The sequence below is a fragment of the Barbus barbus genome (genome assembly GCF_936440315.1).
Source record: "Barbus barbus genome assembly, chromosome: 14".
NCBI classification, from domain to species: Eukaryota; Metazoa; Chordata; class Actinopteri; order Cypriniformes; family Cyprinidae; genus Barbus; species Barbus barbus.
This window is the reverse complement of record NC_136742.1, coordinates 19,424,381-19,443,779: the sequence shown is the minus strand read 5'-3', so window position 1 is coordinate 19,443,779 and position 19,399 is coordinate 19,424,381. Positions and strand designations below refer to the sequence as shown.

Genomic DNA, 19,399 nt, shown 5'->3' with positions numbered 1-19,399 from the left:
TGGGATTACACAGGAATTCTTGTCTCAGCAAAGTCAGCACATGTGTGGCATAGCTTTTGCTTGTCTGACACGGGCCTCATGACAGTGAGATGGCTTTGGGGGCCCCTGGAGCTGTCAGCTTACTCAAGAGCACAACTGCATTGGTCAGAAGAAGTACCCAAGCAAGATCTTAAAGCAAATGTTCACACGTAAATGAAAATTCTGTAATATTTATTCACCTTATTCACTATCTTTTTTCTCTAAAACACAAAGTATTTCTTGTAAAAAATATTCTGAAATACACTGCTTTTCAAAAGGTCAAAATTTTGGGGTCAGTAAGATTTATATATATTTTTTTACTTTTTTTGATACTTCAATTTAGCAGGGATGTATTAAATTGATTAAAAGTGACAGTAAAGGCATGTTATAAAAGATTTATATTTGTAATAAATGTTGCTCTTGAACTTTCTCTTCATCATAGAATCCCGATTAAATGTATCAGGTTTTCCAAAAATAATATTAGGCAGCACAACTGTTTTCAACATTAATAAGAAGAAGATATGCTTCTTTAGCACCACATTAGCATTAGAATGATTTCTGAATAATCTTGTGACACTGAAGTCTAGAGTAATGCCTGTAGAAAATTTAGTTTTGCCATAGCAGGAATAAATGTCATTTTACAATATAGAAAACAGTTATTTTGGATTTTAATAATATTTTCTATTTTTCCTGTATTTTTAATCAAATAAATCCAGCCTTGGTGAGCTATTCAAAAACATTTAAAAAAATGTTGCCGACCCCAAACTTTGGAACTGTAGAGTGTATTATGAATGTGAATAATGAGTTGTCAAAGCTGTCAAAACGTGTCTATATTCCAGCTATTCTGAAGTCATAATTATGATAGCTTTGTGTGAGAAGCTAAGTGAAATTTTAGTTGTTATTCGCTGAAAATCTTGACTTCAGTCCTAGCTGCATGAAGAGAATAGCAATATCTGAAATGGGAGTACATTGTTCTTTTGAGTCAGAACTTTTCAATGAATCAATTGATCAAGTTCGCAAGATCAGTCTAAATTATTGATTCACAAAATCAAACTGATTAGGTTCTCATGTTTACAAACTCAGTGATCCAGTCACATAATGGCAGCAGGGCATAGGAAGACTGACTAAGTGAATAATGACTTATATGTTTTGTTAAAATTGTGCTTTTTGTGTCTGTCCAATTATATGGGAACAGTACAGCGTAGATTATTAAAAAATGAATTCAGAATTAAATCATAGGGATTTGGAACAACTTGAAGGTGAGCAAATGATGGCATTTTGGGATCTTTCCCAGTGCATTAATTGCTCCTCCTGCTGCAGTCAGTGAACTTAGAGTTCAGACCTTCTTCTCTGACCAAACCTCATTTGATGCTTCAGTATTTTATCCACATCCAGAGATATCTCTGTCTACTGGGAGTCTGTCTGAATTCATTTGTTAGTGTAGATGGAGGACAAAGCTATTTTCTATTGCGTGAGGCTATTTTTCCCAGCAGTGTGCATGCTAAGTGAGCCTAGACTGCAGAGTAATACAATTTGTAATTTGGCTGTAGCGGAAGGCACAGTTCTTGCTGTCTGTGAACCTCTCGGTCTCAAACACCCTGAAGCTTGTCTCCCTGACCCAATCGCATTTTTAGCAGTGCTCTCAGACTGCTTTAAAACATCACAGCATGTCTTCTGCTGTGTCACTCAAGGAGTCAAGAGGGAAATGCCTCTGTAAGGATGCTTGACAGCACTGGTGAAAAGGCTTTTGCATTTTTAATCGATTTTCTCTGAATGGCCTCTTGTGTTATACCTTTGCTTTGTAACTTCGGAGTTTATGTGAAAGATACTGGCTCTTCGAGAGTCTGATTACCAACAAAGATTATCAACATCAGTTGTATAGGACAAAGAAGAAGAGAGTCACTTACAGTTGTAATGTGCAAAGATACTGTGTGTATCCAGTTTCTTATGCTGTGTGATTACTTCAGCTAGAATATAAAGACTGCATTATTTGTGCAAAACAAACTCTAATTTCAATTAATAACCTCTGTGTCTCTGCAATGAAATCAGTTTGAAGTGTGAAATTAGATACATTAAATTAGAATCATTCATCCATAGTTCGACATGGATTTTATAGAGCACAAAAAGTGATTCTTGCACACAGTGCTTCTGTATAAGTGTTTCTCAGTCTCAGATAGCCAAGGGCTCTGTGGAAAATTCTTGAATTGTGAATGAAAAATCTCAGATGAAGACCATGGCAAGCAATATGATTAGAGTGCAGAGGCCTTCCCCATACTTTCCATTTATTTTCTCCTTTCATCTTTCAACAGATTCTTCAATAAACAGTTTTAAACCTTGAATCAAATAACATTAATAATCAAATTAAAGCATTATACATTTTGATTTATTATGAATTATAAATTTATAAATATTATACATTTATTTATTACAAACATTTTTATTTAACAAAGTTAAATAAAGATAAAAAGACTAAGGTACCCAATGTACACCATTCAGTTTGTGTTTGTCAGGTCTACTTTGTTGCTACGTGTGCGTGTGCATCTCCCCTTGTGGATTATCTCCTGAGTTACTTGATTAAAGACTGTTGAACGTTTACTCGTGCCTCCTCGTGCTTCATCGACAACGAATTGTGACGGTACTTCACAACTGAACATGAATTAAAAAAAAAATAAAAAATTACTATTGGCTTCTCTTGAAGTGTCTGTCAACAGTTCATACAGTTCATAAATGATGTATTTGGTCTTTAAAAGTTTGAGAAATCCTTTTGTAGCTTTTTCTTTTAATTCAAGGTGAGCATTTTTCTCAGACCATTATTGAAGGATTTTGCAAGTTAACCGGATACAGATATGGAGGTGATAAAGATGCGGGCTCATTCAACCATCTCATTAAGCTGTCACAAACAGGAGCGTGAGCCACCTGCTTGGTAAAGTGCAGAAGCTGGCAATGAATTTGAGTTATTTAAGGAGCTGGACCTTCAACCATCTCTTCAAACTCCCACTTTAGGTGAGAGCATCATGAAATGGTCAATGAAATTGTTCTTTTTATATTGACAAGTTGTCAGTGGAGTCTAAAGTAGTCTAAAATATATATATATTTTTTTAAATCTGCTATTTATTATTGTATATTAAATCTGTATATATAATAGGGATGTAACAGTACACAAATATGATGGTTCGGTACGTACCACGGTTTTAACGTCACGGTTCGGTATGATTTCGGTACAGTTTCATTTTTTTTTTTAAATGAAACAGTGGTTTACTGAACGAGTTGCTCTTTTTTAAATACATTCAGTTATAGTTTAAATTTTCTTAGTGATAAAAATCTACCTCAGATTATGCTTAAAACTAAAGGGAGCCCTTTTACATTTATAAGGTTACAATAAGGCCTAACAACTTAACCCAAACTTAAATTTAATGACTATTTATTTAAAAAAATTTAAACAAATTGCACATAATGCAGTTTTTAAATTTAACTTCTAAATAAAATTTCTAGGCTATTTGTTCAAATATTTTCAGTTACACACTGACTGATAGCATGTTTCACAGATTAATTTAAACGCATTATATAATTAAGACTAACAGGTTTAGTAAAATATAATGTATATGGTGTAATTTCGCGACATGCTCCTCTCTAGACTTCATTTCTCTAGTGAACTAACGAGCTGTGGACACTGATGACTTGCTGAGGTAAATGAAATGCTACATGACAGTTTATTCCCACGCTGTTTTGTCTTTCCGCGGTTGAAACACTGAGCAATTACACGAGGCATGAGATATTCAGTCATGTTTAAGTTAAAACTAGTAGTAAAGAGGAAGGAATGATCGCATTCACTCACGCTCCGCTCTGCACAAGTCCGCGGCGCATCAAGGCTCCGACACGGGAACCGGAGCTGATCACTGAATGCTTGTGTTGGGTTTATACCAGCACGTTTCTGTCCCAGAAGCGGCTCTCCAAGGCGTTTATACAGTGACCTGTCATGCCACATCAAAGACTGTCAAAATACCATTTATTATTTGAAGTTTTTTCTTTAATTGCTAATGCGACCTTTTTACACCACAGACTGAATAAAATTTAAGCATTGCTTGGTAATTGATTGACCAAAATTGGTATTATCTAATTGTGTACTTAAACTTAACAGCTGAATAATTTTTGGTTGATTGTAATCCATTGCATACCTTTCTATCAAATTATCTGACATTATCAAGTCTAAACTATAGCAAATAAGATAAGTGAAGTGAAGTGACATTCAGCCAAGTATGGTGACCCATACTCGGAATTCGTGCTCTGCATTTAACCCATCCAACGTGCACACACACAGCAGTGAACACACACACACCGTGAACACACACCCGGAGCAGTGGGCAGCCATTTTATGCTGCAGCGCCCGAGGAGCAGTTGGGGGTTCGGTGCCTTGCTCAAGGGCACCTCAGTCGTGGTATTTAGGGTGGAGAGAGTGCTGGACATTCACTCCCCCCACCTACAATTCCTGCCGGCCGGAGACTCGAACCCGCAACCTTCGGATTACAAGTCCGACTCTCTAACCATTAGGCCACGACTTCCCCATGATGTGATGTAATGTGAGAAATGTTGAAGGTGTCTGAATAAGGTGTCTGTTTGACTGCATATATAGGTGTGTATTTTAACATCTTCCCTAGTGGCCTCAGAATTGTAGACCTCACTGTACTTAAAATTATTTATTATGTGTTTGGAGTCACAGAAACGTCGTCTTTCAGGCGACTGAAAAATTCTGCAGTGTTCGAGACCTGGGTTGACTGAGCATGTGCGTACATTTCAAAATAGCATTGTGGGAGGGGCGATTTTGTGTATTCACCTTTTCTCAAGTTCATGTCAGTGTCAGGGCTGGGTGAGTCGTGAGCATTTATTTGGCTCCAGAGCACATCAGGACCTCTCGGGTTACAGCCCCTGAAGTCTTCAGGCCACACACCCACACCTGTTCATGTCCTTAAAGACACAAACTTAGCATGGTGAAGGAGGGGGGTGGAGCGACCCATATTCCTCTGCTGCACCTGTGTTTAAATTCACAGCCACGTTGGCTTGCATAGGGTCGGTCTGTCAGGCACAGATTGGTTTGGCAGAAGGTCCAGGCAGTCATGCATACAGAATATGGACACATAACAGAGACTTTGGAGAGTTCTGGTTCTTGCCCTTGTGATTCGGAGTGGACGCACCCCACCCCCGCATCCTTAAACACGCAACACTCCTATAGATAGATTGTGACTCTGCCCCTTAGCTGTTTTGCAGATGGCTTTGCGGCTCTCCCCTGGATCACTTTGCTGCAGATTCACCAGATTCCTTGGCAGGGGATCTAGATGGGACCTAAGAAAGGGAAGATCTCCTCTTTTAGATAAAGACCACTCCACTGCATTAGTGGATAACGCTGTATTGTAAATAGATGCATACATCTGCAGATCACTGTGTGTGTAATCCCAAACACAAACATTTGTGTTTGTACTTGTGTTGAGTCAGAATGATCTTTTATTGCCAAAAATATGTACGTAGACAGAGTATATATAGAATATATACCCAAAGCACAGATATACTTGTATATGTGTGTGTGTGTGTGTTTTATGTGCAAAGTGCACAGAATTTGTGACCGTATGTATGCAGTTTAATAAGTTAGTTTGATTTTTGAATATTGCATATGCTACAGTATGTGTTGCACAGTTGAACATGATATGCCAAATGGTAAAGGAATAGTTAATCCCAAAATCCTAATGCTGTTGGAATCAAAAATAAAATAAGTATTGTGTGTATATATATATATATATATATATATATGAGAGAGAAATAACGAAGCACCGATAACCATATATTTTTTTAAAATGTTGTGCACAGAATATATGACCCTGGATCACAAGACCAGTCATTAGGGTCAAATTTTGCATTTAAATCTGAAAGCTGAATAAATAGGCTTTCCATTGATGTATGGTTTGTTAGGATAGGAATAGATTTACGGTAGGTAATCTACAAAATATCTTCAGGGAACATGATCTTTACTTAATATCCTATTGATTTTTGGCATTAAAGAAAAATCGATAAATTTGTGTTTTTGGGTATTGCTACAAATATAAACATGCTACTTATGACTAGTTTTGTGGTCCAGGGTCACAAATGTATATACAGTTGAATAAATATGATTGAATTTGCATATTGCATATGAGATTTTTTGCACAGTGGCACTATTGTACATGATATTATGGTAAGGGAATAGTTTGTCCTACAATGGAAATTCTCAATTTACTCACCTTTATGTTGTTCCAAACCTTTATGACTTGACTTCTTCTGTGGAACACAATGAATATTAAAAACAGAATTGTCTTTGTCTAGTCAGTGAGGTCCAAAACAACACTAGACCTTATTGACTTTCACTCTATAGACAAAAAAAAGAAAAAACAAACAAACAAACAAAAAACCTCATCCTTTGATTTGATCAGTTTGCAGCAGTATATAAAAGGGTTCATCAGTTGGACTTTATAGTTGGACCCAACATTAACAGTTTGGCTTGGTTTATTTTCCACTGTGAAAAGATCCATCTCAGGATCTCAAGTTTTCCTTGCTCAGCAGCCTTAATTGATCTATGGATTATTATTTAAAGTCTCATACAAGACTGATACTTCAATTTGTCAGTGAAAAGGCGAGCATTGAAAATATTTGGTTCAGGTTATGAGGGACTAAATTGGGTTGGAACAACTTGGAAATTGCTGGCAATTTGTTTGTCCATTTTGTAGGCTTCAGTTTAGATCCAATACATGCATTCCAGCTCCATTCAGAAAATGTACTTGATTCAAACATATTTGCATATAATGTCAGTATGCTACATACATTAGACACCAAATCTGCTATGTGGTCTGCTCTCTGTTCCAGTGAAATCACTAAATAAAATGCACCCCAGTTATGATATGTGTTCACTTATATACAGTAGCAATTTGACTGCTCACGATCTAGGCAAGAATCATACCACTAGGGCCCTATGATTTCCACGATGCGGTAAATGCAGACGGAATTGCAGAATCCAGTCATAAAAATAGAATCTACTGCATAACACGGAATGTCACATAATTTGATGAATAAATCAAAAGTAGGTCAGTACACTTAAATCAAAATGAAATATGGACTTTGTGAATATTACACTGCAAAGTACTATTTAAATATGAATCCTACATGTTCTGCGTGTCTCTGTGTGAATGAATGGCACAGACGTGTGGTTTTGTTTACCACACACATAGCATGCCTGATGCTCGTGGTTTTCAGTCTCTGCCGCCTCAATATACGAGTACATGAACACATTAAGGCCACGTACACACTGCAAGTTTCAGGAGTGACAATCGCATTTAAATGCGGGAGTGAGTCCCGTAAATTATTGTTCCATGCGTGTAAGGAACAGCAGTCACTCCATTTGTAACCATGGCAACATTTAGGGGACTTGCGTGAAGTGAAGAAGCCGTTTGGTATCTGCCATTTTTTGTCTGTCGATTTTAACTAAACTACCACTGATATACGTGCTGCGTTTTGTTTATGCTCGGGAGGCTGCTTTAGAGAGCGCTGTCTTGCAGTGTTGCCATGTCCTCATATTTACAAGCGCTTTTAGGCATGTTGTTTGGTCTTAGCTCATAAAGATCAGAATCAGAATGAGCTTTATTGGCCAAGTATGTTTACACATACGAGGAACTTGTTATAGTGACAGAAGCTCCACAGTGCAACAGAAAGACAGCAACAGGACAGGACGCAGATCATAAAGAATAATATCCAAATATCCAAATAGGCAATGTACAAAACAGCAAAAACACAATATATAAAGATATAAAAACACATAACGATAGGCACTTCATGGAGTTAATAAAGTGGTTTGTTGTGGATATGAGATATATGATTTTTTTTTTGGTGTTATAAAACAAAGCATTTGGATGTTTTAGTGTGTTTGTGCTTGTCCTTGTTAGTTTTTTTTTTTTTTCTGTGAAGATCTGGCAACACTGACACTACCGCAGGACTCGTGAGCACAACTAGTCCCGTGTCAAAATGTGCTAAGGTTAAGACTTCTTTCAACGTTATTTTCTTGCATCTCACCTACAGACGAAGATACATTTCTGATGCACGTTCAAATACGTCATTAACAACTAGTTGTTCAGTTCCGTACACACTGCATAGAATTTCTGTGAATCCGGTTGTCACTACCTGTATTTTTCAGAAGTTAAAGCGGTTGTCGAATGCGGTAAAAGGTGAACTGACAACCGAATTTAGCTGCAGTGTGTACGTGGCCTAACATAATTTCTAGAACTGCTCTGAGAGTCACTTCATGAGCATTTTACCTTTTCCTTTGAGGAAAAATATTGTCATATTATATGTACCGAGAAACTTAAAGATCTTCACCACAATCCGTCAAAATAAAAGTTTGGTTTAACTTGAATAAACTCTGACAGAAATATATTGCTTAATGTAATGATACTACTACTAATAAAATAATTATTAAAACATGTAAATACACAACACGGTATTTCTGAAAAAAAGAATAAATAAATACGTTTTTTTATAAAATAAATTATTTAGAGATGCTTTTGATCATTAAAATGGAATGGAACCTTTAAAATGGAATCCAGAAAGTTACTGGAAAACACAGAATTTAGGAAAATCAAAACTAAATCTGAGGGAAAAAAAAGTATTTCATAGTGCCATAAACTTTTAATAAATTGCTGTTAAAGTTTCATGATTGGAATTAATTAGACATGCTTTTATTAAATTAAAATGAAAAAAAATAAATAGAATCCAGAAAAATTTGGATAAAATAAAATGGAATTTCATAAGGCCCTATAACCACTGGACCAACACATACCATATACTGTAGATTTTAGTGATGTTTGTATATTTTATCCATGTATGCATTTCATTTTTAATTGATCATTTAATGTAAAACAAAAAACGTATTTAAAAACGTTTTAAAAAATCTTACTGATGCCACATTTTTTTAATGGTAGTATTGCTTTTTGGTGGGGACTAAACTTAATAACAAATAGAGTTTTTAAGGTAAAGTAGGCTTATTTGTTTACATCTGGTTTGGCATCTGTAAAATGTTACTAGGTGCTCCACTGCTTTACTGTCAGAGTAAGAGTTCCTGTTGTCATTCTTCAGTTTTAGCATAGCTTAGACAACAGAGCTAGACAGCTCACTTTAATTAGCATAACTCAAGGCCAAAACACACAGGCTATTATGTGTATTCAGAATTCTGGATGTTCTTGCTAGCTCTCATCTCATTAACATGTCTTAAACCTGATGAATGAAATATAAAATATGAACTTACACACCATGACTGTGTTAAGGAATTGTTACAGCTCTGATGGTGTTCATCAGAAGTTCAGAACCATGGCAACCATCAGCTAGGATTAATGTGATACGTGAGCTGGCACACAAGAAGAGGAAACGCAAATGAGACAGAAATCAATATTTTCCTCCTCACAGAGAATGAGGATGTGATTCATTGTGGATGAATGTGGATGAAGAGTGTCCACTCTTCTTCCTTTCCTACAGTGACAGTTTTGAGGTAATTTAGCCGTTACATCATTAATTAATTTAAACATATTATGACCTGACAGAAGTTCAGTTTTTTGTATCTGTAGCTATTTTATTTGTAGCAATTTTATTTTATATTTCACATGTTTAGCTATTGATAGCTATGTTAGCTATCAGCTTTGCTGCTGTTAAACACTGTGTAACTGAAATGTGTATTTTTTTAGAAAACTTTCTCATTTCCCTTTTTTAATATGTGACTAACTATAAGTAATTCATTTCAAGACTCATTTCCCTAAAAAGTGTAAAAACTGGGGTGCTATCAAAAAATTGCTCATTTTAAGATTCTCAACCAGCCTGAAGGCCCATATACTTCAAACAAAGTTCGTTTTTGTTCTTAGTTTAGGGGCAAAAAGAAGTTGGAAAAGGCTGAGCGACGGTATACTGTTTTCGAACATTACAACACCCCCGTGCTGCTGAAGGCGGGGTATAGATTAATGTAAACATGTGTTGAGCCACTCGCGCATATGCCCTAAACAAAACAACGATGCAATGATGGCGTATCTAGGTGTGAGACAGGTACCAATGGTCAGAATATTATAGGCAAAAGAATAATGATTTGCAGCAGTTCAGTGTCAAGTATCATGTTTACAATACAAAAGAACCATCTCATTTCCATAATCAGTCCTTTAAGTGTGAATGGCTCATAGTCTGAAAACTTTAGCATGATGTGGAAAAAAAATATTGGAGTAATCTCAATAACACAAACCTGTTTGTTACTTTATTTTATTAGTGTTCATTTATTTTTATTTAACTGTATAAATTATTACACCGTTTTTTTATATTTTATGTGGTGTCATGATTTGAAAAAAGAGAGGTTTATTATTGCATGTTCGTTTGGCATTTCAGTTATTGTATACCCTTTAAATTCGCTTATTGAAACAACAACAGCAGCAGCAGTAGTATGGTGTAACATTTATTTGAAACATATATTTGGTACTTGCTACCTTATATCTTTACTCTTTCCTTTCATTCTTTTCATGGCTTTGGAAAACTTGCATCTGATGTTTGTCTACGTCGGTTGTCAACACCAAGCTTTGTTCCAATTTCTTTCTAGGAATTAAATGCTTTCTCTGAATCTTAAAAGTCTTTCCACGAGTGATCGTACAGGTGCTGATATATTTATGGAACCTCAGCTATTCGACACAGTAGTGTATTTATGTTCCTTGTGACTTGGAGATGTTGTTCTCCTGCCTGAGTTCCGTGGAATGAGAAACGAATCGGGAAAAAATTACGCGTCAAGAAGGTGGAGTTCCAGAACACACCCACCGATTGCGTAATCGCCATGAACCAATGGTAGCTCAAGTGTTTAGAAGCCAAAACGAACTCCACCAGAAAGTTTGCTTTGGTGAGCTGTTTCGAACTGCCGAAACAAACTCAAAACAAACTTTGTTTCGGCATGATTTTGTTCGAAATGACGTCATATCAGCTGAAGTATATCAGGGCCTTGACACAGCAACAGAGGCTCGGCCAATGGTGTGAGTTTCGGGCGGCATTATTTTTTTGGCTGGCCAATAGCAGGTAGGGGGAGTGGCTAGGAAACCTGTTTGAAAACAGACCTTATTTTTACTGTGCCGTTTGGTGACGTTAGTTTCACAGAAATGACACACTTCGGTTTTAAGTTGTGTTAAGGTATTTGGGACTACATTGAGTGAAAGTGTTTGGAGTGTTTTTACTTTTAAGCATACGTTAAATTCATTATTTTTATCTTGACAGGATGATGAGGTGGTGCTGCAGTGTGTCGCCGCCATTGAGAAGGAGAATCGCAAATTCTGCCTTTCAGCAGAGGGACTCGGCAACCGCCTATGTTATCTTGAGCCCACATCAGAGGCGAAGGTAAAGCCCCATGTGTTCTGAGAAACAAATCACTGCTTCAATATCCCTACCTTCCCACACAACCCACAATGCAGAGATTTAAGCAAAGCAGTTTAGAAGACCGCTTTAGACAGCTAAAATATACAAGTGCATAATTTTATTATTACACATTTGTTTTTCGTTTAGCATGCTGATTAAGGAATACTTTAAACACTGTACCTTTTTATGTGTAAAGGAAATTGCATGGTTAAACTTAAAAATACATGTAGAGTGAAGCAGGGAGACTTGGACATATTTGGCTTTGATATGTTGTCCTCTAGCAATACATCAAATTAATGGCAAGAGATTCATGTAGTTGAAAACCATGGCAACAACAATTGATCCTAGTGCTCTGCACCATATTTTCTATGCATCAGGAGGCAAGGCAGTAGAAGATGTGTGGGCATCTCTGTGTTATGTGCGGTGTATCTACTGAGCCTGACCTTCTTCATACATTGTAAAAATTAAGGTGGATAATGATGATAATCTTTCTATTATCATATAAAATATTGGTCTTCTTCATGCATATCTATAAATTAATCCTTATGTATTCCCGTGCAATGCATAATGGCTAACACTGAGTGACACTGAGACATCTGCTGTAATTGCTTGAGTGACGTAGAAGATAAAATTGTCAGCCTTTACCATCATGTTTTACCATCTCTCTGGTCTCTCAGAGATGTATATTTAAAACTATAAATAGAAAGACATTTTAGGGTGTGCGATATATATCGTCTGTGATAATATCGTAATTGTTGTTTCAACGATATGCAATTTGACATAATGGAGTATTTTGCAAAAGCCAAACAGAACACCTACAAGTGCACGCTTACATTACGTGATGAAGATAATAAAATGCATTAAGAATGATTGCAAAATTCAAGATATGGGGGGCAGAAAATGCATATATAGAGTGCCGTTTCTTTCTTCAAAAATAAGCATGATTACAAATGTAATATTGATTTTATACAACAGTTAAATAAACATTATATTAAGAGACTTACGTTGTAGACACCCATATTGCCTGTTTTTGCTCCATTTCGCCAACAAAAAATTATTCCAAACAGCTACAGCACTGTTTTGCCTCTCTGAGCAACAGGACGATGTTGTTTCGTTCCTGAATGAATCACCGTTTAAATGATTCGGTTCAGTCGCAATGACTCACTTGTTAACAGTGACTTGCTGCCACCTACTGGCGATTTTAATTTCACATTCAAAGTATCTTTTATTTTTAAAATAATTTCAAATATCAGTATTCAATGTTTTATGTTTAAAATATAAAACCATTATGCATTTGTAACTGCAGGTTAAAGCACTCCATATCCTTCTCATTAAACCGTGTGTAAGTACATCTAAATGCCACTTCAGATGCAACTTCTGCAAAGATTCATTTTGTTGATACTGGTTTCATTTGTCTGGTAACAGCCTAAATGTCTTATTATTCTAATTGACTGATTAAATGTAACAATTTGGTTCAAAAGATGGCTTTATTAAAGGTACAATTGCCCATAAAAGGTACAAATTAATTAAAACTTATATGAAAAGATTAATTTCTATCACTGATGTGAACTGACCACACAGAATATGAAGAATATCAAAAACTGCAGCTGTCCACGGTAGACAGATATCAGCACAATAACACACTCTGCAACATATTGTCTAATTATCATTATCGAAAAAATCACCAAAAATATTGAGATCATTGTTTTTCAATATCGCACACCCCTATGTGAAACGCATATATAGAGGATAGGGTTCATATATATGGGTCATAATCAAGGTCATTTTTAGTTTTTATTGTTGAGTCTCATGTGTGCAGTTTTCATATAGGGGCAAATTATGTGCTCAATGTGGCTTTTACGATATATAAATTATATCACACACACACACACACGTACGTACATGTATCATATATATATTTATACTACGGGGCCGTTGAATGCTTGAATCTGATTGGCTGACGAACGTTCTGAGGTGTGCAATTATTTTCAGGGAAACGCACGGCGAACGTAGTTCCAGGCAGCTTTCTTGACCGCATTACAGTTCCATATCACTTCGCATCGTTGTCAGCGCTGCCCTGACGATTTTATCAGTTAGCCTAGTGTAGCAACTTAAAGGCTACACATGACATTTCTCACTAGCGAGGTAATAACAGCGCTGCATCTTAAAGCAGACTTACAGTTTAGAGACGGTGCTTCAGAACACTGTTGAGGGACACACAGAGGTAGCCTAATTCATACAAGCTCTCTCTCTCTCTCTCTCTCTCTCTCTCTGTTTCTCTTTCTCTGTGTCTCTGTCTCTCTCGCTCTCTTTCTAATAACTTCATTATTAACTGCATTAGTCTGCTATCAACGGCTCAAGCCTCCATTGCCAGCTTTAAAATGACGTTTTGGAACTAGCAAAAGAGTCGTTGGATGAGATGCGGAAGAAATAATCCTACTCACAATAGCGATTTAAGTAGAAAAACCGGACGAATCCCTTGAAATATATAATCTGATCGATGTCTTGAGGTGTGGCAACCGTAGTATAAGCGGAATAATTGACTCCGGACCGTTGAATTATTAGAAAAATAATGCACACCCGAGGTGTAACGGCCACTCCGCTTCGCGTCGTGGCCGCATCACCACCTCGGGTGTGCATTATTTTTCTAATAATTCAACGGCCCGTCGTCAATTATTCCTTACATATATATATATATATATATATATATATATATATATATATATATATATATATATATAGATAGATATTAGTTCTACAATAAAATAATACATTTTATAATTATTTAATAATATTATAATTTATATTATATAATATTATAATAATATTACTAGTATATTACCGTTTTATATATACGTATTTATATAAAGTTACATTTTAGTACAGATTATATGTATTACTAATACCATATATATATAACTTATTAAAAATGATAAAATATGTATAAAAATAATTTCTAGGGTATCACAATGTGTGAGTTACATTCCTTCAAGTGGAGTTGCGTAGAGGGATTTTTAACCTGACTGAGACATAATACTTCATAATATAGTATTTTCTCGTTGTATTTTATGGCTGCAGATGACCCAGAGGCATCTGTCACTCTACTTAGCACATTCTCCCCACTCACATGTCATATTAAAACCTGAAAGGGCACTGGTCACCATAAGTCATGGCTGATTTCTCTTATTTCTCAACACAAAGGAAGCTGTTAGTAGGAAAATGCTTTTAAAGTATACACTCAGTAAGACTGTACATAATTCAGACTCTAGTTAATTCAGAACTCTAGAATGGTCCCTTTCTCTGGATAGCTGAACCAGACAGTCGAGGGGCTTTAAATAGCAGCCTGATAAACAGATGCAGGGTGGGAGAAGACTTCTCTAGACCAAAGGTGGAGCTCACCACTTGCTAATGTTAATCCTTACTGGCCTCTCAAGCTAATCCTAATGAACACATATCGAAAACAGAACATCTATTTGGGACTAATGAAGGGCTTTAATATGTAAACAAACACTCTACCAATTATCTTAATTTCATCCATAATCAAAAAACAATTAAGCAACTACACCCACAATATCTCTCTTTCTCTCCACAGTATTTTCCTCCTGACTTATGTATCTGTAACTTTGTGCTGGAGCAGTCACTCTCAGTGCGGGCTCTGCAAGAGATGCTCGCCGGGCAGAACGGTGAAGGGGTAAGTAAACAAATCGCAGTCATTACAGTTACTATACTGAATATATCGGACCTTTCTAATAAGAATACTTTAAAGCCTTTCACTTTTGAGTGCATTTCAATGTCAGTAGGGAAATATAATGGTGCACTGTCATGGAAAGACAGTATATATATATATATATATATATATATATATATATATATATATATATGTATATATATGTACAGTGGTGTGGAAAAGTGTTGGCCCCCTTCCTGATTTTTCATTTTATTGCATGTTTTAATGTTTCAGATCATCAAACAAATTTAAATATTAATCAGAGATAACACAAGTAAACACAACATGCAGTTTTTAATGAAGGGAAAACAAAATCCAAACCCACATGGCCCTGTGTGAACAACTGTTTGCCATGGAACAGTGGTGAACCTTCCCAGGAGTGGCCGGCCGACCAAAATTACCCCAAGAGCGCAGCGACGACTCATCCAAGAGGTCACAAAAGACCCCACAACAACATCTAAAGAACTGCAGGCCTCACTTGCCTCAGTTAAGGTCAGTGTTCATGACTCCACCATAAGAAAGAGACTGGGCAAAAATGGCCTGCATGGCAGAGTTCCAAGACGAAAACCGCTGCTGAGCAAAAAGAACATAAAGGCTCATCTCAGTTTTGCCAGAAAACATCTTGATGATCCCCAAGACTTTTGGGAAAATACTCTGTGGACTGACGAGACAAAAGTTGAACTTTTTAGAAGGTGTGTGTCCCATTACATCTGGCGTAAAAGTAACACAGCATTTCAGAAAAAGAACATCATACCAACAGTAAAATATGGTGGTGGTAGTGTGATGGTCTGGGGCTGTTTTGCTGCTTCAGGACCTGGAAGACTCGCTGTGATAAATGGAACCATGAATTCAGCTGTCTACCAAAAAATCCTGAAGGACAATGTCCGGCCATCTGTTCGTGACCTCAAGCTGAAGCGAACTTGGGTTCTCCAGCGGGACAATGATCAGAAACACACCAGCAAATCCACCTCTGAATGACTGAAGAAAAACAAAATGAAGACTTTGGAGGGGCCTAGTCAAAGTCCTGACCTGAATCCTATTGAGATGCTGTGGCATGACCTTAAAAAGGCAGTTCATGCTCGAAAACCCTCCAATGTGGCTGAATTACAACAATTCTGCCAAGATGAATGGCCCAAAATTCCTCCACAGCGCTGTAACAGACTCATTGCAAGTTATCGCAAACGCTTGATTGCAGTTGTTGCTGCTAAGGGTGGCCCAACCAGTTATTAGGTTTAGGGGGCAAGCACTTTTTCACACAGGGTCATGTGGGTTTGGATTTTGTTTTCCCTTCATAATAAAAAACTTCATTCAAAAACTGCATGTTGTGTTTACTTGTGTTATCTTTGATTTAATATTTAAATTTGTTTGATGATCTGAAACATTAAAGTGTGACAAACATGCAAAAAAATAAAAATCAGGAAGGGGGCCAACACTTTTTCACACCCCTGTATATATGGTCAGAACTACTCCATTGACCGTAGTTCTTCTGCATTCTATATGACCAAGGGTAAGTAATCAAGAATGATGACACTGATATTAGAAAACTAGAATTCACACTGGCAGATCTGATTTGGAGAGCTTTATGAATTGGATGTTATTCCTCAGATGCCATAATTGCTTTAGATTTTCAACATGATAGTAATGCAAATCCACTATCCCTTAATTATTTAAACATCTACTTACTAACAAATGCAGGTGAGGTATGTATTGTCATAAATGGATAAAATATTGTCATCTTTTTAATGTCTATGATAGTATGGTACCTCACCTTCTGCTTTGCATAGACTGATTATACCGCTCCATGTCTATTATGGTTTCAGTCCCCTGTAGAAGGTGAAATAAAAAAAATTATATTTCATAATCTTCTGATTCATAATTTTTTAATAATGCACTGCACAATATACATTTTATTGAAGTTATTTCAAGTGTTTTTGCTCATGGGTTGCCTCATCATTTGGCATCATTCAGTTCATTATATCTAGTATTGAACCAATATAAATGTTTGATTTTTGTTTCTAAAAACAGTAGCAAGAGTATGTTTAATTAATTTATTTGGTGAGACATAATGAATTGAATGTGCTAAAGTGGCGAGGGCTTTCCAAATGCCTTTTTAATCATATCTGTATCTTTGTTCATCGTTGCAAGAATCCTGATCATGAGCAATGGGTATGTTCACAATTTGTTGACCAAAGTGTATGCATGAATGTCAATCTGAATTATGTAAAAAATATATATATATTTTACTTACATAATTATACCTACTGCTCCTTTTTTAAGCATCCCAACCACTTCTTTAACCAAACTGGATTTTTATGCCGTAACTCAGTCATGGCATAACCCAACTAATACAGTTCACAATGCTAACCCTGTAAGAGAATCAAGGTCTCTCTCCTTTATCTCAGGCTTGTCTCCCTCTCTCCATTTTTATGTTATGATTGAGAGTGTGAAAATGTTCCTGTAGCCCAAAAAGTTGAATTAACTTGTCAAACCTAGAACCTAGTGGCCCTGAATTATGCAATTCCCAGAATAAAATCTACTGGCTAAGCATGTTCTGCACAGGGCCATTTGATGCTTTATTTGCCCTCCCTTCAGCACAAAATGGCATGCTCAATATTTTATTTCATGTTTATTTTTTTTACTGCAGCATTTTGAAATGAGATTGTCACAGCATATATTTTATTGAGTCGGTGCCGTGTATCTGTTGTGCTAACATTAATGTCTAGGAAAGAATGAATTCTGTTGGAGAAGTATTATGCAGCAGAGTTGCATACCATACAGTACCTCACTGTAAAAATCCCTCTGGATGTGTGTCATTTATTTAATGAATTCACTGTTTAATGCCTTTTTTGTGTTGATTATTTGTAGTTTGTTTCTTCTTGCATTTGGACTCTAACACTCTCAAATTTCAGGAGTACCAATGACGAGGAAATGATCTGGAATGCTGATTCCAGAATGAATGTTTCTTGAATTTTTCTTTTTGAATTTTTGGTTTCTTCTTTTGATGTTTTGCTTTTTTTTTTAGGTCAGACGTAGTATACCGTGCTACTTTTGGAACTATATACTACCTTTCAAATGTTTAAAGTCAGATCAAAATGGACTTCTGAAAAATTTAATTCTGAAAAATTTTCAACTTTGATTTCAACATTCATCTTGGCATCACAGAAATAAATTACGGTTAAAAATATATATTCAAATAAAAGTTATTTTGTAATAAATTGTAATAATATTTCACAATTTTGCCGTATCATTGCTGTATTTGTGATCAAATAAATGCAGCTTTAGTGAAAATGAGAGCCTTGTTTCAAAAACATTAAAAAACCATACTGACCCCAAACTTTTGAATGGTAGTATATGTTCATTTTTTTTTTTTTTTTATACATCAGGATGGTTTCTTTGGGATCTTTTTTTTTTTTATCAGCAGTCCAGAGATCTTACCATTTTTAGTAGGCTGTCAACTTGAAACTGTCTAGAAGTGGCAGTTTCTTAACCGTGCAGTATCACAGTGACTCAGCCAAGGACTGTTGTTTATCATCTGATGTTTCAGCAAGACAGCAGGCATACTCTTACAGCAACAGCTGGGAGTAGGGAACACAAGTTTCAACTTTCCTCTTTGTCAAAGTCATTAGTTTTTGGACTCTCGGTGAGGAGTTCAGATGAAACAGTCAGATATTGTGGTCAAATGTGGCAGTAATTATTATGGTTGATCATGAAAGATTTGTGAACCGTATCACCAGCTGCAGACTTTACCTGAGGTTCTACATTATAAATATATTTTTTAATTAAGAGAAACATTTTTTTTCCCTATGCACTCAGAGGCTTATAAGACGGGTAAGTATATATTTAATATGTTCCTCTCTTTCTTGTGGACCTTTTTTTCCACACACTCCTAACATTTCCTCATCTACGGTACCACAACGAAATTTTGTTCTCGTTCAAACAACTGAACGAGAAATTTCCTTTAACATCCGTCTAGCATGTACTTCCCAGTGCCGATGTTTCTGATTCAGTGACTCTTTATTTTAACAGTGAGCGTTCTGTCCACGTCTCTGAACCCTTGCCTTGAGTTGCTAACAGCATTTTACTCTCTCTTCTGTAGGCAGCACAGGGAGGTGGACATCGGACACTGCTCTACGGTCACGCCATCCTCCTTAGGCATTCCTTCAGTGGAATGGTGAGAATGGGCCACACAAATTGAAGCCAGTGGGGAGAAGGATTAGGCAG

At 36.4% G+C, this 19,399-nt stretch overlaps 1 protein-coding gene across 1 annotated transcript in view; it reads left to right on the top strand.

Annotated features, from left to right (window-relative positions):
* The window catches only part of LOC306880365 (ryanodine receptor 3-like), a gene marked incomplete at its 5' end in the record, with an annotated part of 98,693 nt that overhangs the window by 6,299 nt on the left and 72,995 nt on the right, over window positions 1–19,399 (top strand). Inside the window, 3 exons of the mRNA XM_079433861.1 lie at window positions 11,314–11,433; window positions 15,044–15,142; window positions 19,275–19,349. Coding sequence (XP_079289987.1) covers window positions 11,314–11,433; window positions 15,044–15,142; window positions 19,275–19,349 — 294 coding nt within the window. The remainder of the gene's footprint in view (window positions 1–11,313; window positions 11,434–15,043; window positions 15,143–19,274; window positions 19,350–19,399) is intronic.